Genomic DNA, 25,541 nt, shown 5'->3' on the forward strand with positions numbered 1-25,541 from the left:
CTGGGAAGATAGAAGAAAACAATTGTTCTATCTCTGGCCCATATAAAGAGCCAGCATAGCATTTTCTGTGACACGATCTTTTTTCCAGGGGGCTTAGAATAAAAGGAAAAACTTTGCAATAGGAGATGGATAATGAATTCATCAGATATAATGCATTGCAGCAAGGAATACACTATATCTTTTCCCCCCTATTTTGGTAGGTTGAATTACAAAAATAACTTTTGAATTATAATGTTTCTTTTTTTCAAGTGGTTCACTGGTGTATGAATAATGGACTCCCTGGATCATATGCTCACTGATCCATTGGAACTGGGGCCAACTGGGGAAGGAAATGGCACCCAAATTATGGAGGATTGCATGCTGGGATCCATACGCATTAGCCTTCCTGAAGATCTTTTGGAAGATGTGAGTAGACATCCAAGTAATAAAACAAAGATATGAACTGAGCAATTATCGTTATCTTCAGAAATATTAAATCAGAGTAATCATGACATATTCTGTAATTTAGTCAGGAAATACTCAAACAGTTTTGTGTATCAGTAACTGGATCAGGATCACTTATTGAATGAATATCACTTTCTTCCTCTTGTCTAAGTTGTGTTTCATTTTTCTTAGAATCACTTGTAAATTCAAGGAAATGGACCAGACTTTAGAATAATTGCTTCAGTAAAAGAGGCCAAGTGTGTATTTCCTTAGTATAATTCTTTGACTGTTTGAATGACTCTTTTGGTACCTCTAAAAAAAGTAGAGTAGAAATGGAAAGCTGTTACCTGTGCATAACGTCCAGAATGGAAATACACTGCTGTTGAATTGATCAGTAAAAAAATTATGTGATAGCTTTTTCTTTTATTTTTACCAAATGAATAACTGCTTCCAAAGGTTCTTTAGAAAATCTTCTTGGTTTTAGAAGGGGAAATTGTTTGAATCTGGATTTTGCATACAGTACTACCTTTTTTTCTGCCAAAATTAGAGGCCCAGCCTAATGACCAAATCTCCTATCTTACCTCCTCCCCCTCCTCCTTTGTGTGTTTTGCCACATATATGTTGGACAATAAGAACCAATTCTGTTTTCTCCAGTGGAACAAACTGTAACTGAAGCAGGCCTCTCCTAACTACTGCTTAGGAATGAGTTAAAACAGATTTTTCCCATGTATTTTACCAGTACATCTACCACTCCTGTTCTAGTTTATATTTGTCCTGTTTTAATGAACATTTTGTTGTATCTTTGCAAGCTGTCCAGAGCTGCTAAGGGAATAAGCAGCTTATATATTTTTTTTAAATGAGAAATCTTTTCTGATATTTTATTCTATCTGTTATATTTTGTGCAGCCTGAGATCTTTTTTGAAGTTGTCAGTCTTTCAACCTGGCAGAACGTGTTGGTGGATTCACAGCGAGAACATTTAAAAAAGTTTTTGCCCCGCTTCCCGGAAAACAATCACGAATACCAGAACAATCTTATCCTGTCCCTATTTAATGGAGAGAACTTCCGATTTGGAAACCCACTTCATATTGCCCAAAAACTCTTCCGAGGTCAGTGACAGTTTAACAGATATATTTTTAGAACTCGACTTTGTTCTTAGCTTTAATGGCTTGTCTTGTTTTATACTGCATGTTAAAATTGCACCTGCTTATGAACCCGTCTTATATGGGACAGCTATATAAATACAGAAGATAAATGAATCTAGCTTCAGAATCATTGAAGATACAGGATGATGAGTCGTTAATAACTAAAATATGAAAATACTAGTTTCCTATAATAACCTTTCTATGAACTGTTGCATGAGGTTGAACATACTGCTTAATGTTTAAAGTGTTCCCAGGTACTCTTAAGTCCAGATGATACCTGCTGTTTGTTATTACATATTTGTGTTTCATCTTTATACTGAGAGTTCAAGATGGCTTATATGAGAGTTCTCACCTGATTTTATTTCCATTAGAAACACTTTGTGACCCACATAAAAACAGTTGGTGTTTCAGTTGCATTGTCACTGCAGCTATTTGGATTTTTTTTTTATCGTACACCCTGACTGCAGGTTGGCTGAAAAAGTTGTGGACTTAAACTTGGAGCTACCCAGTCCCATATGTTGACTCTTCCACTGACAGTGAACAGTCAGTGTGTATCTCTTAAAGTCATATTGCAGACATAATAATAAATGTCCAAATTTCAGCAGCAGAATGCTTGACACATTCCTGGGAACTTGGTGTGATTTTTATGATGGGAATGGGAGCATTCCTATCTCTTTAAAATTCAACAAAACAAGACCATCTCCCAAATAGACCAGCCCTTTCCAATAACATCTGGGCTGTTGAATCTGGTTCTTTTATAGGACAGGAGATCTGATTTGGAGAAACCTCGAGTCACTTTTATCCTTATTTACATAAATACAGAAATTTCGAAGTATGCTTGGGATCCTTAACAATTGCCAGTGTTCTTAGTAACCTAATCCTTTCTCCGCCGGTTGCTAGGATTAAGCAAAATAAAGGAACAACATGAACGTTCTTCTTACAGATGGACATTTCAATCCCGAAGTGGTGAAGTACAGACAGCTTTGCTTCAAGTCCCAGTATAAGCGCTACCTCAGTTCCCAGCAGCAGTATTTTTATCGATTGCTGAAACAGATTCTCGCCTCCCGGAATGTAAGTATTGGAAGACACAATGGTGGGGCATTGTGTAGATATTAAATTGTCTCTGTAGTTAGTCTTGATCACCTGTTGCCTTTGTAGAACTCTAGATCTCATGAACAGTAAAACTAGATCTGCAGATTTCATAGAGCTGTAGCATCTGAAGTTGCCTTTTTCCCGGTGTCTGTTTCAGCATCTGTTAGAACTCGCTAGGAAGGGGGGATCGGATCTGGCCGTGAAGAGAAAATACTCGGCAGCTGCTTACGCTGCTGAAGAACGAGATAGGCGAACACATCGGCGATACCTTAAAATCCTCAGGGAAGTTAAAGAAGAATGTGGGGACACCACCCTATCCTCAGATGAAGAAGGTACTAGTGTGGATTTGGTGGATTAATTGAAACCTCTAGGTAGAGAATAATTTAAGACAATATTTTTCAACTATGGCAACTTTAAGATGGGGGGACTTCAACCCCCAGAATTCCTCAGCCACCACGGCTAGCTTGGGAATTCTGGGAGTTAAAATCCATCCATCTTAAAGCTGCCATGGGTGAGAAACACTGTTCTAGGAACTCCTTGTTAACATAGTATCCTCTAAAAATATAGACTGATAAAAGAACATGGAAGTAGAAATTTATAATATGCTATTATATAATTAATCAGAGTATTTGGACTTCAGAGCCCACAATTTGAGCCAGTATACTTTGCAATAGGAAACTGAAGTGATAGCATATTTGCAACATACTAGGTTGAGATAAGAATTATTCTGTACCATGTTAAACAAGATTTTAAAGCTGAGTAGTCAGCAACGTTTGATGTATTCGGGGATAAGATATTTAATTTACGTGTGTTTGCTGAAGTGTAATATAATGTTTTCGTGTGTTTAAAACAGAAAGTGCTTTTTGATCAAGGTTCTAAACATGTTATACTCCGCAGGGCTGTCCACTTAAATTTCCTGTTCTGCTTAGGAAATACGCCCAGATATTATCTAGGCTATTTCTCTTAACGTGTCTTTCAACCAAAGTTATGATTACAGACCATTATTTATTTTGAAGAATGTTACTCTTTCTATTGTTGCCATCAACATCCTAAAATAACATTGTTTCTTTAGAATTAGAGTTAGAGATAGATTTAACTTAACAGTCCTTGTTTCCTTCTGGTCTTTTAAAGGTATTTATATGGTTCTAACTTTTCTGATTAAAGAAGTGAAATTGTCAAGTTACTTAGATAGCTGTTAGGAAAACAGTTGTGCACCCAGCATCCCTCTAAAAACATGACTGTTCTGTATTTCAGATTTGAGTTCCTGGATTCCAGCCTCTCCAGCCCATTGTTCAAGTCCTGCTGTTCCTCTCAGAGTGATACCCACATTATCAACCCAAGACATGAAAACAGCAGGTGTTGTATTTTAAATCATCTTGAAAAATTTCTTTACAATAAAATTTTGCAAGATATTTATTTTTATTGGGAAAACTAGTTTTTCTAGATTTTTTTTTAAAGCTGGTTTGTAAAAGCATCTTTTCTTACCTGTGAGAGACAGCGGACAATTTTAATACAAATATGTAGGCAATAATTATGAGTCATTTTGAAGAAGAATGGTTGAAAAAGGTAGAGGTCTAAAAGAATAATGTAAATAATTGTTACACATTGAATAGAATACAGGTAGTCCTCCACTTAACAATAGTTCATTTAGTGACCGTTCAAAGTTACAATGGCACTGAAAAAAATGACTTATAACTGCTTTTCACAGTTATAATCTTTGCAGGATCCCCCTGGTCACGTGATAGAAATTCAGATGCTTGACAACGGGTTCATATTTATGACGGTCGCAGTGTCCCGGGGTCATGTGATCACTTTTTGTGACCACCTGCCCAGCAAAGTCAATGGGGAAGCCAGAGTCACTTCACAACCATGTTACTAAATTAACAACTGCAGTGATTCACTTAACAACTGTGGCAAAAAAAGATTGTAAAACGGGGCAAAACTCATGTTACAAAGGTCTCACTTAACAACAGAAACTTTGGGCTCAATTGTGGTTGTAAGTCGAGAACTACCTGTAGAAATAGAAATAGAATAGAGTAGAAAATATGGAATAGAATAGAGTAGAATTACAAAATAGAATAGAATATGAATACAATTAGAAATAGAATAGAATATATAAATTATATTATTCATTGTGATATAATTTTATGTAAATATATTCACATCATCATTTTAATAATATTGGGCTTGTTTGCCACCAGATAAACTGGATTTCGGTGAGAATAGCTTGAAGATGATGCTGAAGACACACCATGAAAAGCGCAAGCGGCAGCCAGTAAGTTAAATTGCAGTGAGGCGGTAGCTCTTTAATATTTAGTGATTAGCGCCATTTAAAGTAGCAAAGGAGGCTCTAACAGGCCTGACTTCCTTTCTCTCATGCTAATATGCACTCAAACATCTTAACTGTGTTGAATGAGTTTATTTCCACAGAAATATATAGAGGGCTGCAACCTAAATTTGGTTTGAGGACCAAAACTTCGAGGGGCTGTGCTTTTTTCTGTAGAGTACTGAACGGAGATCCCAGGTCTTTGTATGGCTCTTACAAGAGTTGGGCATTTGTCTCATCCCATCGAAAGCTACTAGGGTGTTTCTTTTTGCTGGTTTCTTTTTGAGTTAAACCTGATTTTTGTTTGCTCTCCTCTTCTGCATAGAATCACCCTGATTTGATGACAGGCGACCTGACTCTGAATGACATCATGACACGTGTGAATGCTGGCAGGAAGGGATCTTTGGCAGGTCAGTGAATCAGATGTAGCAAACTTGTGCCTTATCAGTGATTCAAGTGAAACTTTACATTGTTCCAAAATGATCCATGAAAATTAAAGGCTATATATCTTCAAGCAAAAAAGCAGAATCTCAGTATGTCTGTAACCAAATAAATGTGTACAATCACACCTGTTATATACAATTACAACTGCAACTATTTGCCTATTTATTTTGGGATAAGTGCCACTGAACTAAGAATCTGCTTCCTGTATAAACATTCAAATAGTTATATGATTAATGTAAAGGGGTTTTTTAATTCTTGGTGCATAGTAGTAATACTCATGTTTCTAAATTATAGATTGTTTTTAAAAACTGTTTTGTAACTAAGTAAATCTTTTTTCTCTCTTGTTAAAAAAGCCTTGTTTGACCTCGCTGTCCTCAAAAAGAAGGTGAAGGAAAAGGAGGAGAAAAAGAAAAAGAAGCTAAAAGTGATTAAATCTGAGGCTGAAGATTTCTCTGAATCTCTTGGCAACTCAGAAGGGATCCATCCTGTTTCTCAAAATCCCTCCCCCATTCCTCCCCTGTGGGATCCCCCATCCCTCTCATCTGTTAAAGAAGAGTAAGTATATGTAACTCCCCAAAATGTAAGATAAATTATAGTTGTAAGGAAGCTAGTTCTAGCCACATTGAGATTAATTAACATGAAAACATTTTGCTCTCAGTAGCAAAGTTTCATACTGAATATCCCATGCATCAATTAATCTGTTGTAAGCTGCAAACCTGTCAAATAAATATGTTTAACGGTAAGGCACAGAGACAGATTAAGTCAGTTTACAACATACAAGTCCAACAACAGAGGAGACAGTTATTTGCAAATACATCTATATATTCAGATGAGGAAGCATAACACACATTTCTCTTGTTTTAAAGCTACAGATTATAACTGAAAAAACACCTAAGTAGGCTGGGGAGAAGGGTTAAGTAAGAGAAGGCTATTCAGATGCATAAATGGGTCAGTCACAAATTTATTAGATAACCTCTTAACAGTTCTCCCAGATTACATTATTGATATATCTCATATTAGGGTATCTGGAATAATGTATGTGAAAATGCTTTGACGACAGAATGATATATCAAGTGTGATTGTCATAATACCTGAGTACTTTAATTAAGTTAAAATTAACCTACCTTCTTTCCAAGGCCTCTTGAAGACATCAAGCCATGTCTTGGAGTGAATGAAATCTCTTCCAGCTTCTTTTCTCTGCTTCTCGAGATCTTGTTGTTAGAGGGTCCTGCTAGTCTCTCAATGGTAAGAGCTTTTTTTTGCATCTTAGGATGCCTTTCTAGAATTGGAATTTTTCAGGCTAGAATTCTATAAGACCAGCCTTCCAAATTCAGGGGACTCATTTTGTGTTGGTTGACTTTCCTCTTTTCCTCGCCCATGAACAGTTTTCAGCACTGTGATTTCCACTTGCCCAAGTGGAGTCAGGCATTGCCAAAAATTGAATTAATAAATAATAAATATCCCTATGTGGAGGTCAGGGTCTCTCTAATTTTATTTGTTTGGCAGTTGAGTTAGCCATGTATGACTCTGAGCTTCACATTGAATGTCAGGCCATTCACAGTTTGTGTAATTAGTATAAATTTTACCTGTCATCTTGTTTCCTTCAGCTTGAAGATAAAGTGATGGACTGGCAGTCTTCTCCTGCCAGCACATTAAACAGCTGGTTCTCCTTTGCCCCCAACTGGTCAGAACTGGTTTTACCTGCCTTGCAATATCTCACTGGAGTCAGCAGAGGTGAGACACTTTTTTTGGTTACCATCCAAAACAAGTGATTCCATTAAAGCTGACAATTAGCAGTTACTTGGTACTCACCAAAAATTTAAGCTAGCTAAACAAGTGTTTTAAGCTAAAGAAGTGTTGCTTATACACTTTGGTTGGAATTTGCTTAGATCCAATCTGTCCTTGTTATTGGATTTTTTTTTATACAAGCCACTTAATGTCAAAGGGTAGCAGTTTTCAGAATGAATACCTTGTTGATATCATACTTGTCTTTCTCTCAGATTCATTCAGTTAAAACAACCTTTTGATCCTGAAGAAATGTCTTCAAGAACTTTATTCCACGTGATAAAAAATAGTGAACAATATTTTTTATCTGGGTGTTTCATGTTGTCAAATCTGTGTGGTTTTAGCTATTAAAGGAAATCTTTCACAAATAAAAAAAAAATTCTTATGCCTGTAAGAGTTGTGCTACATGTTTGCAATTTTGTGTTGCACTACCATTTTCATGCCAGATTTTAAATAGAATTTTTCTTGTGGATTGCTTTGCAGTGGAAAATACAGATTTTCCAAGTATAGTGATGCTTCTAGCTACAGTTCATACTAGGATAGAAGTCCATAGATTTAGTTACAAAGTTTTTGGATAGAGCATGCGTGACAGTTTATCGAAGAACACTAATGAGCATTGATCGAACTTGGCTTTTTCTGTAGATTGAACTTTAATCCAGTGCTACAGTCTGAATGATATAAAAATACATTAGAGTCGTGCCAAAACCTAGTAAAATGTTTTTGTTACAGATGCTTCTTCCAGCTTTTCTCCTTTCGTTGAATTCAAGGAAAAAACTCAACATTGGAAACTGATAGGTAAAGTAGCTAAGCTGCCTTCTCCACCATTCTTATTAAATCTTGTCACCTAGATAGATCTGTATACATTTACTTTCTTATCTTTCCTAATTTCTGTTGTGGTGTAAATAAATGCTAATATTATTTCCACACTTTTGCAATCTTTATAGCAGAAGGATCAAGCGATGGAGGGTGGGTATCCCAGTATCTACAGTGTGGCTGTTGTGGTGTTACTATTAGTGGTAGATGATAATCTGTGTGGCTTGTTTTTTTTTCTCTAGGTTCTTCCCAAGACCATGAGAAGGAGCTAGCAGCTCTCTTCCAACTTTGGCTGGAGACGAAAGACCAAGCTTTCTTCAAGGTGAAACCAATATTTATTTCAACTGGTACAGGTCCCACTGGCTAATCCACCGTGTTTCATAATATTTCTTTCTCTTTGTCAGGACAACGAAGATAGTTCAGATGCTACCACACCAGTCCCCCGAGTGTGAGTATTTATGGATTTCAGAAGCCTTTTTTTTAAAAAAAAATATTGAACTTTGCCTAAACCTTAAAATCAGTCTTAGGAGTCAGCACTAAATGCAGTCCAGGAAGGTTCATGCTTGTCCTGCTACTAATGAGTAATTCTTAGCTACATTTTGCGTGCAAAAGTAAAGATAAATTTTAAACAATTCAAAGAGCTAGAACAGTGGTGGCAAACCTATGGCAGGGGTGCCAGAGGTGGCACTTGGAGCCCTCTCTGTGGGCACACGTGCCGTTGCCCCAGCCTCGCCTCCCCCTGCGACCCCCTCCTCTCCAGCAGCCCCCCTGAAGGAGAGTCGCCCCTGAGCATGGCCCACGCGGAGCAGCGCAGCCAAGGACATGGCAGCCAGGCAGCATAGACAAGACTCTGCCCTCACGCCCCATTGTGCACAGCTGATGCTGCAGGGCGTGGGCAGAGGGCGTGATGGCCATAGCACTGCTGGGCTGCCTGGGCGATCTGCGGTGGGCCCTGGAGGCGGTGAGTGGCCCTGTGGGCAGGCAGGGCGGGGGATGGGCGGAGCGGGGATAGGGCAGGGGGTGGAGCGGGGGAGGGGCCAGTTTTTGGGCACTCGGTCTCTAAAAGGTTCCCCATCACTGAGCTAGAACAATATTATTAGTGATTATCTTTTCCGTTTGATGAGTAATGATTTTCTAAAATTAGGTTCATTCACAATCCTAGCATACATGGAACGCAGATGTCCATCACACTAAGAATAATTTAGAATTATATCCTTTGCATTTATTAATCAGTCACGTGTCCCTCTTATCAGAGGTGCTTAAAAATGTGATAGGCATTCCTGTGTTCATAATGCTCAAAAATTGGTCTCTAGCTTTCCTAAAATTGGTTCGCATATGTTTCCAATTATTTTCTCTGACTTTTATCAACTTTTTTGATTTGTATTAGTTTTAACCAGGTAGCCAGCACAGCTGCCAAGAAAAGATTAAAGAAATATTTTCCTTCGTTGTCATTGTTACAGTTTCTCTGTACAGGTCGTTCTCAACATAACAACCAGTTGCTTAGTGACCATTTGAAGTTAAGATCTAGTTATGACCCAAATGCAAAGTTCCAGGGCCTCCCCCCAACCTCCTAATAGCCATGTAATTGCATTTTGGGCACTCAGCAATTGTCCCACATTTATGGCCTATTGCAGTCATGTGACTGTGGTTTACAATTTTTTTTTTGCGTTTATTTCCCGTTTCCTGCAAAAAAAAAACATCCATTGAGGACAATGGATTTGTTTACTTAATAACCACAATGATTCACTTAACGACTGCCACAATAAAGGTTGTGAAATTGGGCATGATGGTGACCCGCTTAACAACCTGCATGACTTATAACTGTCATTCTAGACTACCTGTAGTCATTATGACTCGTTGAGTCTCACACTATTGTCTGTTTCAGAAGGACAGACTATATAGTCCGGCCTAGCACTGGAGAAGAGAAACGTGTTTTCCAGGAACAGGTAAGGATAGCAAAGATTCAGCCTCAGATACAGTTGCAATGGTTCTTAAGTGCTTTCCACCCCTTTTCCCAGTCTCCAACAACGTCGTTACCCCTACAATAAAACTGGTCTCTGTTGCTTTGCACAAGCATCTTGATGGCAACAGTCCAAAACAGGTCTTTGAGTCACAAACCAGCAATTATAAATTGCTCCGTTACCTCCGGAATATGCTCAAATTACCCCCCAGTTTAAGAACCCCTGGGCCATTGCTCTGCCTCAGTTCAATTTTCTTCTGGTTAATGGGATCAACATTTTGAATGTTTATTGTTCATCATCTCCATTGCACATACTGCTGGGAAATGCTAAATGCACATGTTTAAATCCTGCGGATCGTTGTCAGCCGAGTCTTAGAATTTTCAGTGAAAACAAATGGGGTATTTTCATGTTAGCGCTTCAGATAAAATAGATGATATAATTTTTTTTTGGTTCAGAAGCAAAATGTCATACTGCCAGTACTTTCTTCTCTTTCATATGGTACTTGATTTCTCCCCCTCCCCCCTCACTCTTTATCTGTTGTTCATTACATTTATCAAGCAAACATTACACCTGGAAGTTCTGCAAATCCATCTGAGAGTGTAGCTTTTGTGGCAGGGAGAGACTTCTCCCTCCATGTGCCTCCATTTGTATTTAAATATGATCAATATTTACCATTAACTGTACATATTAACCTATATTGCTCTGCTGTCTTCTCCTGTGAATCTCTTATTCGGTTGTCCTTCATCCTTTTATGTCTGCAGGAGCGTTATCGATACAGCCAACCTCATAAAGCTTTCACTTTCTGTATGCATGGCTTTGAATCCGTGGTGGGCCCTGTGAAAGGAGTGTTTGATAAGGAAACATCTCTAAACAAACCCCGGGAACATTCTTTGTTGCGATCAGATCGACCTGCATATGTCACCATATTGTCTCTTGGTAAGTTATTGTGTGTGTGTGTGTGTGTGTGTGTGTGTGTGTGTGTGTGTGTGTGTGTGTGTGTGTGTGTGAGAGAGAGAGAGAGAGAGAGAGAGAGAGAGAGAGAGAGAGAGAGAGAGAGATATTCCATGTCTCCATTGAATTTTGCAGTAGGACATGAGCGATAGCGTAGCAGGATAGAATTTAATTTGTTTTTAGTTTTAAACTATGTTGTAAAGCCATCTTGAAAATTATTTATTGAAAGGTGGGATAAAAAGATCCTCACTTCATTATGATTCCAAGTTTAATTTTTGAAATGGGCAAATAAAAGAGCTGGGCTACAAAGCCACGACACACACAGAGGAGATAGCAAGGTGAATGTATCGTTTGACAATGCAGAATAGTCTCGTAGCTTTCACAAAGTTCCAGAGGATTCTTATCAGGATCCTGATTGATCTTTTTTTGCTGTCATCTCAGTTCGAGATGCTGCAGCCCGTCTTCCAAATGGAGAGGGGACTCGTGCTGAAATTTGCGAGCTTCTGAAGGACTCCCAGTTTCTTGCTCCTGATGTCACCAGTGCTCAGGTAAGCAGGATAATGTTTAAGCCACATTACTGGTGTCTCAGAATCCCCATAAATATCTGTGTTTATTTCAACTGAAAGTAGCAACACATTGCGATCATTTTTTAAGACTGTAGTTTAGTAGAATTTGAAGAGAGTTGCAGATTAGCGTTGCAAAATATGTTTTTATAAATTTTTGATTATTTCTCTGCAAACTGATAATGTGCAGAGATAGGATCTGCTCCTGCAACTGGGTTATCTTAGAATTAAAGCTGCAATAAAAGATGTAGACCTTAACTTTAGATCTACAGACCTTTCTGTAGATCTGAATATCCAAAGAGCTTTTATGTGTGTTTTTCATCCATCTTGCCTCTCAGCTTGGAATGGTTTGGGCATCCAGTTCCTACTTGGGGTGCATATTTGTCATGCCTCAAAAACATTCTTTCCCTATAGTCTCTTATAGCTGGCTTCTAAGTTCACCAAGTCCTTTGCACCCCTGATTTCATGGTGAATCCTTTTCTTAGGTTAACACTGTGGTGAGTGGTGCTTTAGATCGATTGCACTATGAGAAAGACCCCTGTGTAAAATACGATATTGGTCGCAAACTATGGATATATCTCCACCGAGACAGGAGTGAAGAGGAGTTTGGTAGGTATTGGCTGGAGGGACCTAACAGTGTTTAGTTTATTGTAATGTCAGTTTGTTGCAAACATGAAGTCAGGCCTGTACCGTCCTCTTATGTAACACTCATTGCGTTACAGAAATAAGGGTGGGGGAGCTAGCTGTTGCTCTTTACCATAGAAAGTCTCTCATTCCTCAGATGGACTATTTGGATGTCAGTATACACTCAATTCATGTTATGGGGTATCCCATATATAAACAGTGTATGAAAACTGGATCCTTCCTTCCTTCCTTCCTCCCTCCATCCCGTCCTTCCTTCCTAACATGTTTTGCCGTCTTTACTATAAATTTTGCCATTACTGAGAGGATACCCACAATATTCCTCTTGTTCTCTCTGAATAGCCATTGCTTTCTCATGTTCATAATTTAAAGTGAAAGACACTAAAGCTGCCTATAGGAACAGGATTTCAGAGGATATCACAAATGTGTCTTTAGAACACTAGTAATTTCCATGTATGACTCACCTGTTCTAGGCTGACAAATTATGTCACCCAGCAGAAGAAAATTCTTGGAATCATACATGTATTTTTTAAGGAAAGGGCTGCCTAGGTGTGCATGTCTCTCCCTCTCAGCATCTGTTTGAGAACTGCTCCTGCTCCTCCCTTCCAGAGCGGATTCATCAGGCCCAGGCAGCTGCAGCAAAGGCCAAGAAAGCGCTTCAGCAAAAGCCGAAGCCTCCTGCAAAGACAGTAAGTTGCCTGGTGTGGTTTTTGGCGCAAAGAATTTCAGAAGAATTATTTACTGCCCTATCTTGGGTAGAGATTGAAGTTTCTTTGGCCATATCCTGTTCTGATTCTGGCGAGAAACAAATAGTTTCTATTCTTAAAATGTGTTGGACCGGGGACCGATTCTGTGGAGAGAGGGTTTTCCGTGGACCGGAGGGTGCGTGGTTTTGTGTGCTGTCTGCATCTCACAGATGGGGCTTTCTTTGTTTGGACCCGGGGTTGGGGACACCTGTGTTGGACCAATTCTAATTTCGGGAAAATGAGTCTGCAGGAGAAGAGAATTCCAGCGAGTCTGTGTTCCCTTACGGACTTTGATTGGAAACATAGATAAAGTCATAGAAGAACATTCCCATCATAGTTAGTATCAACCTCAGTTTCTGGTCCAAGGAGTTGCATTTAAGTAAAAGTAAACGCAAGACTTTCTGAGTTACTCCCGAGCTACTTAGGACAAGGGGTGGGCAATAAAAACGGAAGCTGCAGATTTGTATGAATGGGTGGGGACATAAACAGGATTATTATATCTTATTCTCTCATGAATAATGTGGTAAGTTGCAGTTGAATATTATCTGCAAGACAGTTATCAAAAAACATTCTGTATATGATAAACAGTAGGCTAAGGATAGAAAGTTGCGGTTGCTTTCAGGAATTGTTGCCTTTCCACTGCATAGAGAGCTGCTGCTTGTTTTTTGTTCTTCCTCTTAAACCTGGACATAGGCAGCTCATAAAGACTGAGTCTGCTCAACGATCCATCTAGTGGAGCTCTGCCTATAATGATCAGCAGCAGCTTTCTTGGTCTTCTCAATTCCATCTGAAATTGTCCGGGGCTGCACGGCAGGCATTTTGAAGACAAAGTGTTTGCGGTATCCTTGAAATGCAGATCATTTTTGGAAGGTCTGGGTTGGTTTTTTCCCCTCTCTGAACTTGCCCAGATTGTCAGAGGTAAATGCAGTGTGTGTGTGTGTGTGTGTGTGTGTGTGTGTGTGTGTTCCATGGAAGTAAGCTCCTTTGTTGACATTGTAGAAATCAAGCACCAAGGAGAATTCAGCGAAAGTGGGGACCACCAGCACTTCAGAGCCCAGCCAGCTGAGCGTTAGTGACTCCAGCATGCCGCCAACCCCCATCACTCCGACGCCTGCCTCGCTCCCTTTGCCAACAATGCCCATTTCGCCCCCTCCTGTCTCTGTGGTTAGCAAGACTTTGTCTTGTGTTGCAACAGAGCCAGCAAAATCCAACCAGAGGTAATTTCTCTTGTTCACCTTAATAAAAAGTTTGGGAGCGGATTGGAAATATCTCCAGGTAAAAGAAAGATAAGGCAGGGGCAGGGATTATGCTAAATGGTTTCAGCCTGTAAAAAAAAAAAGGGGGGGGGAATATAACCAACGGTGCCAGATTTCTTGGTTACACTCTTCCACAAGTGATTTCTCCAGAACATAGCAGGTGGCGTAAGAATAGGAAGTATTTGGAAACCGTTGTTGAGTGGTTTGGTTTGTTTAAAGAATGCAGAAATATTGGCAGGCTTTCCGAGCAATCTGGGGAAATGTCTTTTGAGTAGTCTTTCAGGTTATAAACTGTTCTTTGAACTATTGTTTTTTTTTTTTTTTTTTTTTGAGAAGGTAATGACCTGTATTGTGCCACTCTCTTTTAAGCACTTGATCCAGTTGAAACTCTGTGTTCTAGAAGAAAGGTTGTCTTTTTTTTAATATATACTCATCAGGATTTTTTGTTTGTTTGTTTGTTTCATTGTTGCATAGCATCCTTTTGGTATCTTCTCCTACCATGCCCCAGCTTGGTACGTTGCTCTCGACCCCACAGAGCACTCAGGCACAGCCGGGAACTCCGTTGTCTACCCCACGGACAGCTAGCCACACTACTTCCTCAGGTCTTCCTCAAGTCCGAGTAGTTACAGCTCAGTCTAGCCTTCCCCCTCTGTCTCAGCCAGCCCAGGTGGTAGCACAACAGCAGCTCTCTCTAGCATCCATACCTCAGATCCGGGTTCCTTCCACTTCTGTGCAAAGCAAAGTATTCTCTCAGGTGAGTAACACATGTGAATGAGCACAGGTGTTAGTAATCTTCTTCCCAGGTGATCTCTCCATCACTACTGAACATAGATTCACCTCTGTAATTTTACATCTTTGAGTAGCAGTTGTACACTGCATAATTCAATGCATCAAAAGTAAGGTATCTAAATATATTACCCCTTTACTAGTGCCGGCAGAAAAGAGGAACAAATATAGGCGCTTCCTGTGTAAAAACTTAAGCCCCTAAATGACACCATAGCGACTTCCGTTTTCATGAAATCATTGGTGGTTCTTGATTAGTAAAGCAAAATACTTTTGCTTGGGACTAGCAAGTTCTCTGGAGACAGGAGGGTTCTTAACTCCTGTTGGAAAGAATCCCATCTCATTTTAGCCTTTTTAACCTATGTTTTTCACGGATAGACTTCTCTTTCCATTCCCTCTGGTAGAGAAATGGGACTCATTCTTAAATCTCATGGTTCTTTGAATGTCTAGACTGATTCTTAACCCTGGCAATTTTAAGATGTGTACACTTTAATTCTTAGAATTCCTCAGCCAGCCAGTGAGACTGGCTGGGGAATTCTAGGAATCAAAGTCCACCCGTCTTAAAGTTGCTAAGCTTCAGAAACACTGGTCAGGATCATCCATGGGGGAGAGCTTCATCCTCTGAACAATTTAAATGTTGTTTCCAGCAAGTGGATTCCCCATAACAGAGGAACAACTATGAGGAATAACTCCCTTTATAGAATGTGAACATTTTGTATTTTCAATAGTGCATCATCAGCGGTGCTAAAAAAAGAATACCGAGTATAGGTGTGGGTGTATCTGTCTGAATTCAGTTACACTAGCTGAATTGGGGGGGAAAAATGATGGAAGTGAGTCACGGACTCCAGTTAGCTCTTAGATGTGCTACTTGATTTTTCAAGTAAGTCACGAATCAGAGGAATTGTTTCAAGTGCACATTGGACTAGAAAGGGGTCCTGACAAGAATGCCCATATTTTAGATAAGAATGATGGCTACTTTGAAATTTTTGGTCACGTGGAGCAATCTAAAACCGAAAGGAACAACATTTAGATGCTATGCAATTGTTACGTTAATGACTTCTTCCTTTAGGCCGTCATGACTGTTCCAGTCAAAGCTCAGACCAGCCCAGTCCAAGTGCAGAGGACAACTGTTGCTGTAACTGGAGCAGCCAGTGTCACTGGGACAGGAATTCCTGCAACACCTATTCCCACCCCCAAGCCAGCAACTAGTTCTTCAAACACTGCAGCGTCCAACCCTTCCACTACTCCATTCTCCTCCTCCTCCTCTTTATCATCTTCCTCTTCATCCACCACTGTCCTCCAGAACATTGCTGGCCAAAATATCATTAAACAGGTGAGCAGCTGCACTCTGCAAAGAAATTACTGTAGGTATTTTATTGCTAACCATGTGCCCCTGGGAAATTCACAGCCATGCTTGATTTATTAAGTTCTTAAATTTATTCAAATACTGAGCAAATAAGACACATAACTCCATGTCCTTCTCATAGACAAAGCTCAAAAGGAAGGAGATGGTAGGATGGAAGAGAAAATTCAGACCTCTGGCAGCTGCTTAATAAACCAGGAAATAGATATCAAGAGACTACCCAGCCTTGTACAGTAGAGATGGGCCTGTTACCCATTAATTTGCCTGTTTTTTAAAAAACCTCTGAGCAAAGGTTTTAATCACTGAAAGACACTTTCCAAATCAGCTCTTAATGACCAGTTTGGCCTACCAGCCCTGTTTAGTTGGTATGGCTACATGCAATATGACCAGCATACAGCCGTGGTGGGGCAGTGGTTAGAATGCAGTACTGCAGGCTACTTCTAACTGCTGACTGCCTGCAGTTCGTTAGTTTGATTCTGACCGGCTCAAGGTTGACTCAACCTTCCATCCTTCCGCGGTTGGTAAAAGGAGGACCCAGATTGTTGAGGGGCAATAGGCTGACTCTGTAAACCGCTTAGAGAGGGCTCTAAAGCAGTGTGAAGCGGTATATAATTCTAATTGCTATTGGTATGGCTACACATACATGACCGATGTTTCTTAAACAGAAGTCCCGATCGATACCTCTTTTGCTTTGCAGGTGTCTATTACTGGACAGCTAGGCATGAAAAGCCAGACGGGGAGCAGCCTCCCACTTACAACATCCAACTTCCGTATTCAAGGCAAGGATGTTCTGCGTCTGCCTCCATCCTCCATCACCACAGATGCCAAGGGGCAGACAGTTCTCCGCATCACACCGGACATGATGGCCACCTTGGCCAAATCTCAAGTCACTACTGTCAAGCTGACTCAAGACCTCTTCAGCACGGCTGCTGCTGCTGGAAGCAGCCCACGTCCCTTCCCGTAGACGCGGTGAAACGCACACTGCAGTTCGGGGTAGGTTAGGAGCCTGAGAGGGCGGTTCTAGTCGTGGGGGTGGAGGCGAAGTCGGCCAGGGCGACCTGGTTGGCACCAGTTTCACTGTGGTCTGAACTTCTGTCACCTCAGACGGCCGAGGCGGAAGGCTGACTACGGACGAGATCCGTACAGGATGGCAGACCAGAAGGGCAAAGCCTTGACCACGATGGCATCGTCGGAAGCCAAACCAGCGGCCACCATAAGGATTGTGCAGGGCATGGGGGTGATGCCTCCCAAGCCTGGCCAGACAATTACAGTGGCCACTCATGCCAAGCAGATGCCTTCTTCAGTCAGCATACCTGGAACTGTGCACACCTCGGCTGTTTCTCTGCCCACCATGACGGCTTCGGTCTCCAAGGCAGTTGCTGTGGTGTCAGCAGCAGGAACACCCATATCTATAGGAGCAGGGACCTCCGCTGTGCGGCAGATCCCCGTGAGCACCACAGTGGTATCCGCCTCCCAGCCAGTAAGTAAGGTTGATTTTTCCAGAGACTCTCTGAGAGGTGAAAGTCTCAGCATTGGAGATAATACGCTTCATCGTTGTTCTGGTGTCTTCCGCCATTGGGAACTGTTTAGAAGTACTGCCTGGAAGGGTTATACCTATTGCGATGGTTTGATGGGGTTGGGTTTTTTTTGCAGACAGTTTGGGGAGGGGGCTTTCAGGGGGAGAGGATATCACTTTCCTTTGAATGTGTCTAGGGCAGATGAAATGGTACAAATCATTTCTGCCTATGATTTATTCGCCTAGGGGAAACTGCCTGCCCGAATCACCGTGCCCCTCTCGGTCATCAGCCAGCCCATGAAAGGCAAGAACGTCGTGACTGCGCCTCTCCTCAAAGGCAACCTTGGGGCCAAGTGAGTAATGCAGGAGGAATTGGGAATCTTCAGTAACAAATTTCTTAGGGCTGTAATTAGGCCACTGGAAATCCAACAGGATTGAACGTTCTGAAACGTGCTAAAAAATTTTAGCCGCTGGAAAAAAATCTCTGCCTGCAGAATGGGTTAAGTAGCGTTCAGTTTGGTGCTTTTTTAAAAAATAAATAAATCAGAATAATAGTGAATGTTGCATAACGTCTTACTTTATTTGGCTGTCCCCATTTTTTTCCCTTTTAAATTTGTCAACTTCTCTCCTGCTCCTGTGGTTATTGGAATGTAATCGTCAGCTCCACACAACATAAAAATTTCAGAGTGAAAAAATTACTGTACTTATTATTTTTTCACAAGTTCTTTAAAGTACAAAGGGGATTTCCTGGCTATCCCTTTAGCCACATGGTGACTGCCTTTCCCTATAAAGCAGTCCTCTTTGTAGTGAAATGTGCAGATTTATTCTTTTTTCTAGCATTTTCCCCACAGATTCAAGGTCCACTTTTTTTGATCAACTGAATATTGATCCATTGGTTGTGACAGGAATTGACTCACTGGCTGTGGCCTGTGCGGTGGGCTAAGAACGGTTGGCCAGACGCCACCCAGCCGGCTGTCATATCTAAGTTTCCTGGTTTTTAACCTGGTGGCTTAACCTCCCCCCTCCCCCCCCCAACCAAATGGACTCTCATAGTGAAATGTGCAGAATTCAGCTGAGATCCTGGAAACACAAAGTTAAAAGTAGAGGCATTACTAGGGTGAAAGTGATGTTTCTTCCTAAGGCACAGGAACACCAGCTCCTTCCCTGCTAGAGATGCTACTAGTTTGGTAAAACAACAGCTTCCGCTAGGTAAAATTTGGGAGACGTTCCTGTTAAATCAGTGGTTCTCAACCTATGGGTCGGGACCCCATTTGGGGTCGATCGACCATTTCACGGGGGTCGCCAAGCAGGGCTGTCCGCCATTTTTTTCCCCTTTTCCGGCGGGTGCCTTACCTCCCTTGGGCTGGGCCAGCTGGTGGTCAGCCTGCTCCGTCTCTGCCGCTTGCCAGCTACGCCTCGGCCGGCACAGGGGGCGGAACCACGCATGCGCGGTGCTCCCGGGCAGGGAAAGTCCTCGACTTACGACCGGTTGGGTAGTCCTCGACTTACGACCGGTTTAGTCCTCGACTTATGACCGGTTGGGGTCGCGGCATTAAAAAGGTTGAGAACCACTGTGTTAAATTGAATCCTTCCTGACATTCTTGTAAACTGTTGGGAACCTGGAGGCTGCAATAGCCAAGGCGAAAATCCCAACCTGGTGCAAAAGAGCTGATCCCTTTCTGCTTCCAATCCCCTCCTGACTTCTGGATGGCTTTTTTTTTCCCCCGCAGCATTAGCGGCTTGGGGCGAAACATCATCCTTACCACGATGCCAGCTGGAACAAAACTGATTGCTGGGAACAAACCAGTGAGCTTCCTGACTGCCCAGCAGTTGCAGCAGCTGCAGCAACAAGGCCAGGCTGCCCAGGTAAGGAGCCCCGTTCGCTCTCTTCACGGCTTGGCTTTGAAATATCACCATCGTCTCGGTGGTTGAAGTTATTTTGCGTGCGATTCATTTGTTTGCGTACTTAGTGCTTCGGTCGGAGGTTGAGGATTTGAGGGGCATGGGTAAGGCGAGCTTTCAGTAGGAAATTTGGTGGAGCAGCGTTTTCCCCACTAGCACTGACATTTTCTGCGGTGTAGGGGAGATTTCTGATCTCATTCTCCTGTTCTCCACAGGTGCGGATTCAAACAGTTCCAGCCTCCCATCTCCAGCAGGGAACCGTCTCTGGCTCTACAAAAGCCGTGTCCACCGTAGTTGTCACAGCAGCCCCATCTCCAAAACAGACACAGGATCAGCCATGAAAGTGTCAGCACAATTATATATATATATATATTTTCAACAAACTCTGTAGTTCTTTTGTGCCATTTTCACCTGAGGGATGCCTTGTCTTGGCGATGTGCAGGTTGGTTCCCGATATACTAGAAGCAGCTCCGATGTTCTCTTGGATTCTGAACAGGCTGATACGTGCACAGCTAGTGTAGCAGGCTAGTGAAATCCGCTTTGAGTTTTGGATGATGAGGAGTCCCTTTCAATTATTGGCCTGTGTTGGTGGGAAAGTACGTTTCTATAAGGGTTCCTGAATCAGACAAGAAGAAAGGGAATGTTGGAAGTATTGGACACTGGAGTGGACTTTCTGCAATCTGGATTTTTGTTTTTTTGTTCCCAATGCTTTTGTCGGTTCTGTGTATTTTATGACTGTTTTTTTTTTGAGATCTGAGGCCACTTCTGGTGCTTCTCTCACCTGCACCAGGTTGCACAAGAAAAATCTCATACATAGATGAGCTAGTTGTGAATAAAGCCGAGAGTCAAATTCTTCTTTAGTTCCCTCTACCCCATTTTGAAAATGTTGGTGGCCTTAATGGGACAGGAAAATCGCTTCTTGAAATCACAGGGGAAGCCAACTTCACTCCAGAGTAACCACTGGTGAATTTGAACGAGTGAAATCACCTCTAACTCGGACAACTAAAAATAACGAAAAACTTATTTCTAATGGTCTGAAATACTTGTTTGCAGACTATAGTCGAGTCGATATAATAGAATTGAAAAAAATAATGTAGTAGGAAGTTTTTACTATACTTCGTGTCTTTACTTATAGATAAAGTAGAGATAAATACGCAAAGGAAAAATACCACATCTGTGAACCATGATCATTATTGAATACCACCTTCACAGTTTTGTATTGTCTTGTTTTTTTAAAGTCAGAGAGTTGCTAGCCTTTATAATATCATCTGACATTGAAGTCAGATGTTAATCAAGTTTATTGTACTTTATTGCTATAAAATAGGAAACAGAAACTAGCTTTTACTTTGGGGCGCAATTGATCTGACATCAGAAAAGTTGGAAAAACATAATACACTGGGTTTTGAAACTGGCACTTGGATAACTAGTAATGAGAATTGTAGAACACGGCAGACATCTGCCATCTTCAGTATCTTTATTCAAACAATATAGTAAAATGCACAGAACAGGTATTTTGGATCTTAGAGGAGGCCAGAGCAGTTCTGGTGAGCATGCTTGCCTTCAATCATGTGCAAGACCCAGGAGAAAAAAAGACGCCATTGTTTTCATGAATCATTAACATAATTTGCTTGAGGCAACTCTTAAAGCATCCTTGCCCTGAAGTCTGAAAAGGCGTGCATGCATGGTTTAATGAGCAGCTGAGAGGAGCTGCTTTCACACAAGATCCAAAGCACTTCTTGGAAAGAATTTTCAGAGCACAAAGACCTCTAATAAATGCTGAAAGAATGCACAGACTTTGAAACAAAGGGATGAGCGGACTCCTATTGTCCTTTAATGGACCATCTCATTCCACTGTCTACGTACACCCCATATAGTACACACATCAGGGTATCTTAAGGTCCACAGAAGGTAAACCAATTTGCAGCAGTTGGGATTTATCTCGCTTGAGATGCAGAGGACTTCAGGACATTGTCTGGAAGTTTTGCCCTGATAGCCACGAGGGTCAACTTCTCATTATAGTTTCTCTTTTTCAAGCTTTTCTAGGCCTCTTGTTTTTGTCTGGTTGACTGGCTCGCTCTTCTGCTCATCAACCAGCACTTCCTTCTTTTCTCTTGGCTGGATCTTTTTCTCATTGGATTTTAAACCCTGCAGGTAGCAACATGTTCCTGTGTTCTTGGGATGATCTAAAGATAACGTAAGACATCCTGATGGACTCACTAGGCAGCTTGCAGTAAATACACCTATCAGTGATTCTGTAAAATTGCTAGGAAACCCAATCCACCGCTGTGACCGACTTTCCATTAATTATGCCTCAACTATGATGCTGAAATTATTTTTTATATATTTAGTATATCTTGCTTTTCATTCAGGAACTTCATTCACGCACACACTCCTATTTCCCCTCCTAGTCTATGATATAAATTACCTGATAGAGTATCTGGCCCAAATCTAATTCAGGCACAAAAACTTTTAAAGTAACACATCAGCTTGTTGAATGTCCGAGACAGTTGGGAAAACGTTTAAAATCCACATGATAGCAAAGAAGAGGTACCTTTTAAAACCAAATCTGCAGTGAATTTCAGCAATGTGAATTAATATTTTAATTTCATTTTTCTAAAGAAACAATGCTAAATATATGTTAGATCGCTTTCTGGGCAACTTTGTGAGTTGTCAACATTACCTATCTGAATATTTTTAATTACTGGCTTATTTACTTCATTGCTCTGGTCTTTTCACACGACTAGACAATCTGCTCAAAAAGGCACCGCAGAGTTGGCCGCCCCTTGCAGAAATGCTAGGATTGCCACTCCTCAAGTTCTCAATCCCCAGGGCGGAATGGATACCTTCAATTCTGGAGGCCAGTCGTTTCAGAATAAGCACCCATTTCCTGCTCATCCAAAGTGTTTCTTTTCTGAATGAAAGTTCAAGGTTGCAACTGTTTGCTCATTTCCCTTTGGAAGCACATTGCATTAGCCTACTCCAATAATAACAGGGATTTCGTTCACCAGTTTACTAAATAAACTACAGTTGGCTGGATTCCCACAATATGTCAAGGCATACAATAGTCCAGGGTTAGTGTGAATCCAATGAATGAATGTTCACTTCTGGATGGACACACACAAGCCTGTGCTTTAGATCAGTGTTTGTCAACCTTGACCATTTTAAGGCATGTGGACTTCAACTCCCAGAATTCCACAGCCAGCATTGCTGGCTGTGGAATTCTGGGAGTTGAAGTCCACATGCCTTAAAATGGTCAAGGTTGAGAAACACTGCTTTAGATGGTTGCTCCCTGTAAACCAGTGTTTCTCAACCTTGACAATTTTAAGGCATGTGGACTTCAACCCCTAGAATTCCACAGGCAGCAATGCTGGCTGTGGAATTCTGGGAGTTGAAGTCCACATGCCTTAAAATGGTCAAGGTTGAGAAACACTGCTGTAAACCATTGCCACCCCAAATAAATCAGTAACCTTACTAGAAATGTGTGATTCATCTCAATCCCAATGATGATACACAATCCCATTAGCTTATTTCTAAAATGACCTGCTTTTCCAAATGCTTGCATTCACTTTGTGACTCAGTCTAGGAGTGGCTACTCCGGAGCAGCTCTCCTGGGCAGCCCAGTAAGTCCCTTCTGCCAGGAGCCCCCAACCTGTCATCTTCCTCCCTCCATCCCTTGGGGCTCTCGCCTTCTGTTACTCAAGGAGAGAACCAACCTAGAACTAAGGAAAAACTTCCTAACAGGAACATTAATCAGTGGAACGGCTTGCCTTCAGAAGTTGTGGGGGCTCCATCACTGGAGGCTTTTAAGAAGAGACTGGACAGCCACTTTTCTGGAATGGTATAGGGCAGGGGTCTTCAAACGTGGCCCTTTTATGACTTGTAGACTTCAACTCCCAGAATTCCTCAGCCAGGCGCTGGCTGAGGAATTCTGGGAGTTGAAGTCCAAAAGTCATAAAAGGGCCACGTTTGAAGACCCCTGGTATAGGGTCTCCTGCTTGAGCAGGGAGTTGGACTAGGAAACCTCCAAGGTCCCTTCCAGCTCTGGTCTGATTGATTGAGGTTCTCCTTGAGCAGGGAGATGGACTAGAAGATCTCCAAGGTCCCTTCCAGCTCTGATCCGATTGAGGTTCTCCTTGAGCAGGGAGTTGGACTAGAAGACCTCCAAGGTTCCTTCCAGCTCTGTTCCGGTTGATTGAGGTTCTCTTTGAGCAGGGAGTTGGACTAAAAGATCTCCAAGGTCCCTTCCAGCTCTGACCTGATTGATTGAGGTTCTTGAGCAGGGAGTTGGACTAGAAGACCTCCAAGGTCCCTTCCAGCTCTGTTCTGATTGATTGAGGTTCTCCTTGAGCAGGGAGTTGGATTAGAAGACCTCCAAAGTCCCTTCCAGCTCTGGTCCGATTGATTGAGGTTCTTGAGCAGGGAGATGGACTAGAAGATCTCCAAGGTCCCTTCCAGCTCTTCTGATTGGTTGGGATTCTCCTTGAGCAGGGAGTTGGACTAGAAAATGGTCCGATTGATTGAGGTTCTCCTTCTTGAGCAGGGAGTTGGACTAGAAGACTTCCAAGGTCCCTTCCACCTCTGTCCGATTGATTGAGGTTCTCCTTCTTGAGCAGGGAGTTGGACTAGAAGACCTCCAAGGTCCCTTCCAGCTCTGGTCTGATTGATTGAGGTTCTCCTTGAGCAGGGAGTTGGACTAGAAGACCTCCAAGGTCCCTTCCACCTCTGGTCCGATTGATTGAGGTTCTCCTTCTTGAGCAGGGAGTTGGACTAGAAGACCTCCAAGGTCCCTTCTAGCTTTGTTCTGATTGATTGAGGTTCTCCTTGAGCAGGGAGTTGGACTAGAAGACCTCCAAGGTCCCTTCCACCTCTGGTCCGATTGATTGAGGTTCTCCTTCTTGAGCAGGGAGTTGGACGAGAAGACCTCCAAGGTCCCTTCCAGCTCTGTTCTGATTGGTTGAGGGTCTCCTGCTTGAGCAGGGGGTTGGACTAGACGACATTCCAACTCTTTATTATTCTATGATTCTGTAAGGCCCTCCGGCTTGAGCAGGGGGTTGGACTTGGAGACCTCCAAGGTCCCTTCCACCTCTGTTCCGATCGATTTCACACACTCCCCGCCCCCCTCACCTGCCAGCAGGAGAAGTGGGCGGGGCGCCGCGCCGCCAGGTAATTCCCGCGCGAGCGAGCGCGCGCGGGCGGGCGGGCGGGGGAGCTAGCAAGCAGCAGCGCTTCCCGCCGCCCCGCCCCGCCCCGAGTCACCTGTGCGCGCAAAGGGCGACCCAGGAAGCCGCGCGAGGCCCCGAGAGAGGCAGAGAGCGAGCCTGCCCGCCCGCGACCCACTTCAAGCAGGCGAGAGAAAGAGACGAAGGGGGGAAAAAAAGACCACCCAAAAAAAGAAAGAAAGAAAGAAAAAGAAAGAAAGAAAGAAAGAGAAAAAGAAAGAAAGAAAGAAAGAAAGAAAGAAAGAAAGAAAGAAAGAAAGAAAGAAAGAAAGAAAAGCTCCTTTTCGGAGTCTCAGCGCCGGATGTATTTGGATCAACCCCCGTCTGGGTTTCTCCCCTTTCTTGTGTAGAGAGAAAACTCAAGTTGCGTCTGGAAGCCCAAAAAAGTTGGGGGCAAACTCGGCGCCGGTCGTCGGGAGTCGATTTTTTTTCCCCTTTTTCTTTTTTCTGTTGGATTCCCGTCCCGCATCGTTCGCCCCCCCCTCCCCTCCCCTCCCGTCGCCCTCCCCGGGAGGAGGGAGAAAGCGATTGATCGGTGCATGAAGGCTCCCTAAAAGTCAAGGAAGGATGAATATTTATCGCCCACCTTCGGGGGCCAAAACGAAGGTCTCGC

At 42.2% G+C, this 25,541-nt stretch overlaps 1 protein-coding gene across 1 annotated transcript; it reads left to right on the forward strand.

Annotated features, from left to right (window-relative positions):
* Positions 1-254: 254 nt before the first annotated feature.
* On the forward strand, positions 255-20,662 carry LOC107291717 (nuclear factor related to kappa-B-binding protein-like; the record flags this gene model as incomplete). Its single annotated transcript, XM_015820746.1, is given in 27 exon segments — positions 255-405; positions 1,329-1,530; positions 2,510-2,637; positions 2,816-2,990; positions 3,913-4,014; positions 4,860-4,933; positions 5,310-5,394; positions 5,782-5,983; positions 6,565-6,673; positions 7,036-7,162; positions 7,943-8,008; positions 8,269-8,348; positions 8,431-8,474; positions 9,912-9,972; positions 10,749-10,923; positions 11,380-11,486; positions 11,987-12,110; positions 12,753-12,832; positions 13,889-14,106; positions 14,620-14,899; positions 15,998-16,261; positions 16,989-17,235; positions 17,238-17,373; positions 17,438-17,771; positions 18,054-18,160; positions 19,538-19,673; positions 19,925-20,662. Coding segments are annotated over 27 exon segments (3,924 nt in total). The 5' UTR covers positions 255-270.
* Between the last annotated feature and the right edge of the window lie 4,879 nt (positions 20,663-25,541).

This window comes from Protobothrops mucrosquamatus, unplaced genomic scaffold (genome assembly GCF_001527695.2).
Source record: "Protobothrops mucrosquamatus isolate PMUCROS unplaced genomic scaffold, P.Mucros_1.0 scaffold1173, whole genome shotgun sequence".
Classification (NCBI taxonomy): domain Eukaryota; kingdom Metazoa; phylum Chordata; class Lepidosauria; order Squamata; family Viperidae; genus Protobothrops; species Protobothrops mucrosquamatus.